An 8041-nucleotide genomic window follows, 5' to 3' on the forward strand; every position below is an offset into this window, starting at 1 on the left:
TGTTATTTCTTTATGATACTCAGAAAAAAGTACATTTTTCACAGCTTTGAAATAATGGTCAGCGATTTTTACATATTTTTGACGTTTTCAGAAAATGTATATTTAGAAACGCAAATATTTACGTATAACAAAACAATACGATAGTGAATTTCATAATCTTTCCAAAACATTTTTTAGAATGAGGCTACGTTTCCCAAAACGTGAGTTATGGAGCTTTTAACAAAACTCGTGAATAACACAAAAATTTCCGCGTTTTGACAGTTCGCAAAGGAACACAAAGTAAATAAAAGTCCTTTTCTGAGAGGTTAAGATCAATACCACTCGGGTCGGTATAAAATCAACAAACCATAATTTAAATATTTTAAAAGAATTAAAAAATTCAAAAGAAATAATTTGTGTACAATTACTGAACTATTAACCACTTAACTAACGTCATTGCTTTTGACTAATTTAACCCTAGATAACTAATCGCTCGTAGAGGCGACGACGCGCTACTCGGCGAAATTCGAAATCACCTACTTCCCCCCGCTCCCTGACCTTGACTCTTTCATTACCTTCCTAATTTGAGTAAACAGTGCAGCACGTGACGCGATTGCGGCCACACGCATAATAGGACCTGCCCTATGACCATCTCGTCGTCCGCTGGACGAAACTTTAATTATAACAACAATTTATATTTTTAAGGTACGTACATTCATTATATTCTTATATTTATTGTTAATGTTGGCGAATCTTCTACAATAGAAACTCCGATTCCATCTACGTCAAACGTGCCTAAAATTAGCTACCTGTGTCCATCCAAGGCCCAGAGGATGACCAAACACCGTTGCACCAGATGTAGAAAGGCTATTTGTGGTCCACATAATGTTGACATGTGCGGTCACTGTGTAGACTGATATTTTGATTTTTGTTGTTTGTTTTTGGGGTGTTATGCCGTGTTGCGCTAACTCCTTCTTTAGCCGACGTTTCGGACAGCGTTGCAGTGTCCATCATCAGGGCAGATCCGGTACATCCAGGGCACATCTTCGGATCTACCGGATCTGCCCTGATGATGGACACTGCAACGCTGTCCGAAACGTCGGCTAAAGAAGGAGTTAGCGCAACACGGCATAACACCCCAAAAACAAACAACAAAAATGCTTTTGGCCGTGAGAATCTAAAAACTTACCTGATATTTTGATATTAATTTGTTCATTAACCTTACTTTTGTGCCATGTAACAAGTTCCTATCTAAATTTCTAGTCTTTTATTGCGTAGTCCACTCGACGAAAGTGTAGTTACAATGAAACAATGAAAACAGTTTAGTTATCTAGACAACAAGTTACCAAAATATCCTATTTCCATGTGTATTTACATTGTGTAGCCTGTAAACCTAATGAATGTCTGCATTATCACATATCAACTCGCTCTAAAACCCTCTTTAATTGTAACAATTCTAAGACTGAACATTTCAAACACTCGCTTGTACCTAGATTACATGAAATTAGTAATAGGTACGCAGATGTAGCGGATCTGTTTAACTGCACAGAAGCTAGGTACAAAAAGACTATAATATCATATCATTTAAATCATGACCAATAAATATGTATATAAAATGAACTGCCTGTGGCAACTGAGGAAACTTGGGTCAATAATAATAGTCAATACGGTGAACCAACAGCTTGATTGGCACTTACCTACTTTCAACCAAAACCTGAATATAAATGCATACATTTTAGCCATTGTAATATATTATATCATGTATCTATACTATCATATATTACAATCAATACTAATCTAACCAAGTCTACCTATAAGTTTTGCGTGTACTTGCATCTCTAACTTTTAATATCCATCTAGAGTTTCTGTATTGTATATTTTCTGATGTCACTGTTTATAATTTACTGTATATGGTATATTTTATACCGTTGATATTAAAATAAATAAATAATTAAAATTACGCACAAATAACTGCAATGTTAAAAGTAAGTCTTTGCAGAAAACACGCACAGAATAAAGAAGAAAGTCTCAATAAACGCATACTGAATAAAGAAGTAAACACGCACTGAATAAAGAAGTAAGTCTCAATCATAGACATATGAATATTAGTAGACCTGCCCTAAGTGATTAAAAGCGTATTATCCCCACTCCCCATACCGGTTCCATTGGAGCCGGCTGGGCTCGCGTATGGCCTCAAGTGAATTTCGAAAATGTGACGTCATCATTCTTGTGCGAACTATGGTCGAGGCATCATCGGTTCATTTTACGAAATAACACGGCAAAATGTTGACTTGTACTATGAAAACTTGTAAAAATAGATGTGAAAAAGAGAATAAATCCAATTGTCGTATTACATTCCATATATAAGCATTATTTTACTTTATTTTAAGCATATTCACATTGTATAATATGAATCAGTTGTTACTATCACATCGAGAAACGTCTGGACGCGAAACACAAAGCTGGTTGGTTGCTGGGAAGTAAATTATGAACATTTATAAAAGTGTGTTAACTAAATACTTAAACGAAATATTCGACTCTGAAAATAGAACCGAATTTTTTTGCCAAATTTGGACTTCGCAAATTAGTTCATAACGTGGCGAGTAATTTGCGCTCCCATGTAAAAATGTCTATTCATTCAATAGCAGATTTTACTTTTAAGAACTAAATGGTGATATTATAATGCGAGATGCCTATTTACTGTCAGATTGATTTATTGACGAATCACAGTCAGCTTTCCTCTCTGCGTCCCGCAACTCTTGTTTTAACCCCTCGTCCTTAACTTCTCGTCTATTAATATTCATATGTCTGTGGTCTCAATAAACGCATAATAGAGTTTCAATCAAGTGTTTAAAGTTGAACACCACTTGATGCATTAAATTATCAGATCTTTTGCGAATAAAATGAAAGTAATTGTCAAGTAACACGGCAAATAAACACTGACAGAACGGCAACCAGTGGCGCGGGACGATAGATTTAGCAACAGCGCAAAATAATAATGCCAGCCCCACACTGCGGACCAATTTTACGTTTTTACCTGAAAAGTAACCCTAAAAGTTTCTAAAAAAAGTCATTAATCTTTTTTACATCTACGATCATGTAGAATCACCCCCCGAAGTTAGCGCACTTTACCCCCGGGCAACCTGTTTATATACATTTACCGTATCATTTAATTAGTACCATTCTTCAAAATATTAATTATTAGACTATTTAAACATTGTACATGCAAAATATGATGTGAATATATGTATAGGGTTTTCCAATAAGAGGTGTTATTTTGATATTCAATCGTAAAAGATCAATGGTTTCGTTGCTTGTGTGGCACGTAGCGACGTCTTGTTGAAAGTAAACGTTGTCCAGATCAATCCCATCCAATTCCGGCCATAAAAAATCATTAATCAGCTCTCGATAGCGCAATCCATTCACCGTAACTGTTGCTCCAGCCTCATTTTCGAAAAAGTAAGGTCCAATGACTCCACCGGACCATAAACCGCACCAAACAGTCACACGTTGAGGATAGAGAGGCTTTTCAACAATAACTCTTGGATTTTCCGAGCCCCAGATGCGACAATTTTGCTTGTTGACGAAGCCACCGAGGTGGAAATGGGCCTCATCATTCAAGATGATTTGCATTTGATTGTGAATTGAATGTGAAGTGAATTTTAATAATTTCGATGTGTTGAAGCGTGTATCCTTCCATTTTTATTAATGGCGTTGTTTCTACTTGTCAAATGTCAAAAAATGACAGCTTCAAAAGTAACATCTACCGAAATAGTGGGCTATTCAAAATAACACCTCTTATTGAAAAAACCTATACATTAAATTGTATTTCTTAGGACGGTTTGTTTTAGAGAATTTGAACAATTCTTCCAATTTCAATGTTGATTTGCGAGTTCTGTGAATGTCCTATTCAAGTTCTGTTATTATTTCAATTCTGTCAAGCAACTAGCCTATAATGATATAATAACAGAACTTGAATGGAACTTTCACAGAAATGATTTATAAAATGGTTTACTGGTTTTGAATGTACACCAAAATGAATGGTTTTGGAAGCAGATGAAAGAATCTCTCAGATTTTAATATTACAAATGGACAAATGCAATTAAAAATAAATAAAAACCACTTTATGTGAAATAAAAAAAAACGTATTTGATGTAACTTCACTTTTTTTCGTTTCATATAAAAATAAATTGCAAACTTTGACAAATCAAAACTCTAAAATTTTACGGTCAATGACTTTTGGAATATTACAATTATTTTGAAGTGCAATGTAAACTTTTAGATGAAAATACAAAATCGTGCTGTTATCTCTTTCTAACACTGCTTCAATCATACTTCTTGTAACATAGTTATTTTAATTTTTCCGACTTTATGTCTGGGTAAAATCTTCCCAACAGGAAAAACTAAACCCTTCCACAAATGATCATCTAGTCAATCCACATTGTGCAAGTGCATTATATAAGCATAATAAATACAAACAATACAAGAACAACACGTCAACTCACCAGAGATCAAATGGGAAAATAATTCACCGTCTCCAGATATTTTCATATCAGAGGGTTCGGCTCGGTAGAACTCCTAACAGGGCATATAAATCCTACTGATTATGCCTCAATATGAATATTTTAAAAAATCTTTCGTTATCCTACATGTATTCAAAATGACCGACTTTTGCATCTTTAAATATAAATTTTTTGATAGATCTAATAAGCCTAAATTTTTAATAAGAGAGCTAGGTATAATGCCAGTAGCCGAAATAACGAATGGTAATATTTTTATAATCTGAGAATGCCAAATTCTTTTTATCTCATTTGTTAAATCTGTGTATTTTCTTATTTTTCATTAACAGATTTTTTAATATTACAAGAATTTGGAATAGCGACATCAATGATATAAGTTATTTTTTTAATTTTGTTATGTAAAACTATATCGGGTCTATTATGACTAATCGTTCAGTCTGTTAGTATAGTTTTATCATAATATATTTTATAAAATTAATTTTCTAAAAATATATCTGATAGTATTCTTATAATTGACCCTTGACTCTGTGCAGAAACGGGCGGTCCGTTTGATAGATTCCCCAATCTTAACAAACGGACTGCAATCTTTAGAGCACAGGCGTCAGGTAGGTATGCTGTCCTTGTTCTATCGGTATTACAATGGAAGATGCTCTGAGGAACTAGCGTCATTGATCCCTTCGGCACCGGTGCGTAGTCGGGATACACGCCAAACGCGCGCCCAACATTTGTACACAGTTGACACTTGTCACATGAGAACGGGTCGCTTCTACGATTCGTTCTTAAGTTCAACAGCTCGGCTGTGGAACGAACTGCCGGCCTCTGTGTTTCCTCCCTCCTACAACATGGGACTCTTCAAGACCCGTGTTCACTCCTTCCTCTCCAAAAAAAGACCCTCCACACAGCATCCCCAAAGATGACATAGGCCCTGAGGGAAATTATTTTCTTCAGGGCCTCCTGTGTGGAGTTAATATAAAAAAAAAAAAAAAAAAAAAAAATTATATTATAATGCTTGCGAGTAAAGAGCGGTATCTGTAATCTATGGAAAGAAGGAAACGAATTCAGTTCATTCGCTCTACATGCGCTATCCACCTAAGCGTCCCTTTCTTAATCTTACTCATTACGCTTACATCAGCCTCGCAGTCTTTGCGGATCTCCACGTATAATTGTATTGTTTCATTTCTCACACGATCATACTGTGAGTTACGTCCACTATAAGTTTATACATTTATGCATATTACGTTTACATTATACATTTACGTACATACATTATGTGTAATTGTATTTTTTCATTTCTCACACGATCATACATGGTTTTACCACACATACGTCTTAGGGATCTCATTTCTATAGCATTCAGTCTACTTTCATTCTTCCTCTGCCAGTTCCATGCCTCACTTCCATACATCAGGATCGGTACCAGCACTCCATTGCTGACTGCTGCATGTTATGGTGACACTCCATGAATGGAGTTACCTGCATTTCCCCTTCTTTCAATATCTCTGTCAGCCTTCCCATCTCTCTAGAACATACTTCCTAAATACACAAACTCCTCCACCTGCTCCAAGTATTCCTCAGCAACAACTATATTGCACACTGCTTTCGTACTCTCTCTTTCAAGCACCATGACTTTAGACAACTAAGAGTATTTAGGTATATATCGCTTTGATTTCTTACTGAATTAATGAAAAGCAAAGACTCAATAATCCAAACACAGTACAATATTATAAAACAACGAGTAATAAGAGATACTTCGTTTTATTTCACAAACCTTTGATTCGTCGACTTTCTTCACAGATTTTTGTTTCTTGACTTCCGCGTCGTTTCCGACATTTTCATCTCCAGTCTTTCGCTTAATCACAGTTTTCTTCTGCTTCTTTTTATCCATGGCGATGGATTGATCCTTCCGCAACACTTTCACCTCAAAATCGCCGACATTACGTGGCCAGAAGCACAAATACGACGAAAGTTTATACGGGCCGTCAACGTAAACAAACACAACATATTATTTGGCGAAGTTGTTTCTCACTGTATTAAAGGCATAGTCCTCATTTTGAATTGAGATTGATATTATTATTGGCGTCTTAATTCATAAACAAAACTCACTTGGATTTAAAACAGAATAAAGCTGTCAAAAATCAAAATACCTATTAGATTATGTGAACTCGATGCAGTTCAGAAGCAGCGGCCATATTTGTGTTGTGTCTCTTTTCTTCAATGATGCCCAAAAAATCTTTTTCCCTAGAATTGGATTCAAAATTTCCCCATAATTTTGAGTACATAATATAATTTACATTGCATTTTGTGAAAATCTTACATACAAATATCGTTAAAATGCTTAACAAACGCTCTACGTAGATATGAATGCAAATAGGATTGAGATTATCTAAACCTCTTCCTGTATTATTATTATTATAATCCTATACAGTGTAAACGTAGACAGGGGAATAAATTATTTTAATTCGGTTGGGTAGCGATGTGAGGCGGCTTAAGGTGGGGGTGCTATGAAGCGATTAAATAATGCAGGTCTTGAAAAGATCCGGATTATGAAGGAAGAAAAACAGATGCTTCACGTGCGAGTCGACACAGAAATGAGTATGAAAAAGAACCCGTTCTCATGAAGCCGAAATCAACTGTAAATCCGTTTTCTTAATTATTCAATCACCAGCAGTTCCCCGCTACGCATTGCTGTGGCTCATTCTGTCTGTGCAGATAGAGAAATAATAGTGGGTGTTACTTTTACGTCCAACAGAATTAAAATAAATGTTTTTGCCTGTCACAGGTGATATCTATATAATATAGGTACATAAAAACACACGCGTATTCGAATGCAACGTTATGTCACAATTTAAAAGCTATCATTGAAGAACTTTTGGAGGCTTAAGATTTTGAACAAACGAACATTTTTATTTAAATAGATTTATAATTTTTGGCAAAAATTTTCACATTGCGCATAATATTTTTGAAGTTTTATCTCACTAACAATCAAGCCGTGTCGGGGTAAACAATGAACCAATACAACTCATGTCTTTCCTTCTCCTTGCTTCATTCAAATTAGTTTTTGAACGAAATCATGTTGTTTTCAACACTCCAAAATTTCCCGAGATTAATTAATTATATTTCGAATTTATGTAATTATTTTTTTCCCCAGTTATATGGAAATTATACCCAGCATATATCATTCATTGCGCAGTTTCCACAAAATATTATCAAAAAAAACTAATTGTGTGGGAAGCCTTTTTCCGAAGTGTGCGACAAAAAGTTTTATATTTTTAGCACTACAAGAGCGTGTACCATACTAAGAAATTTACATGCTACAATAATTTGCTCTTTTAGTAGTAACTATTATTGCAGTTCTCATTCCTGCCGCTAAAAACGCACAAAAATATTTTTAACTTTATTGTCGAGCGTTTTGTGTCGTCTTCTTTTAATAATTGACTAATAAATTCTTATTATTATTCCAGTCTATGTTTTCGTGTTTTTTCATCTATATTTAATATCCAACTTGTATTATTTCCGAATAATATTCAACCCATCACAGGTCC

At 34.9% G+C, this 8041-nt stretch overlaps 1 protein-coding gene across 2 annotated transcripts in view; it reads right to left on the reverse strand.

Annotated features, from left to right (window-relative positions):
- LOC149414100 (uncharacterized) overlaps positions 1–6680 on the reverse strand; it is a 45511-nt gene extending 38831 nt beyond the window's left edge. For both annotated transcript variants that reach the window (XM_089643693.1, XM_089643692.1), the window contains exon 1: positions 6268–6680. In XM_089643693.1, the coding sequence (XP_089499819.1) occupies positions 6268–6384 (117 nt within the window). In that variant the 5' untranslated portion in view covers positions 6385–6680. The remainder of the gene's footprint in view (positions 1–6267) is intronic.
- Positions 6681–8041: the final 1361 nt, after the last annotated feature.

Source organism: Hesperophylax consimilis, chromosome 20 (assembly GCF_061612785.1).
Source record: "Hesperophylax consimilis isolate HC1 chromosome 20, BYU_Hcon_1.0, whole genome shotgun sequence".
In the NCBI taxonomy this organism is placed as follows: domain Eukaryota; kingdom Metazoa; phylum Arthropoda; class Insecta; order Trichoptera; family Limnephilidae; genus Hesperophylax; species Hesperophylax consimilis.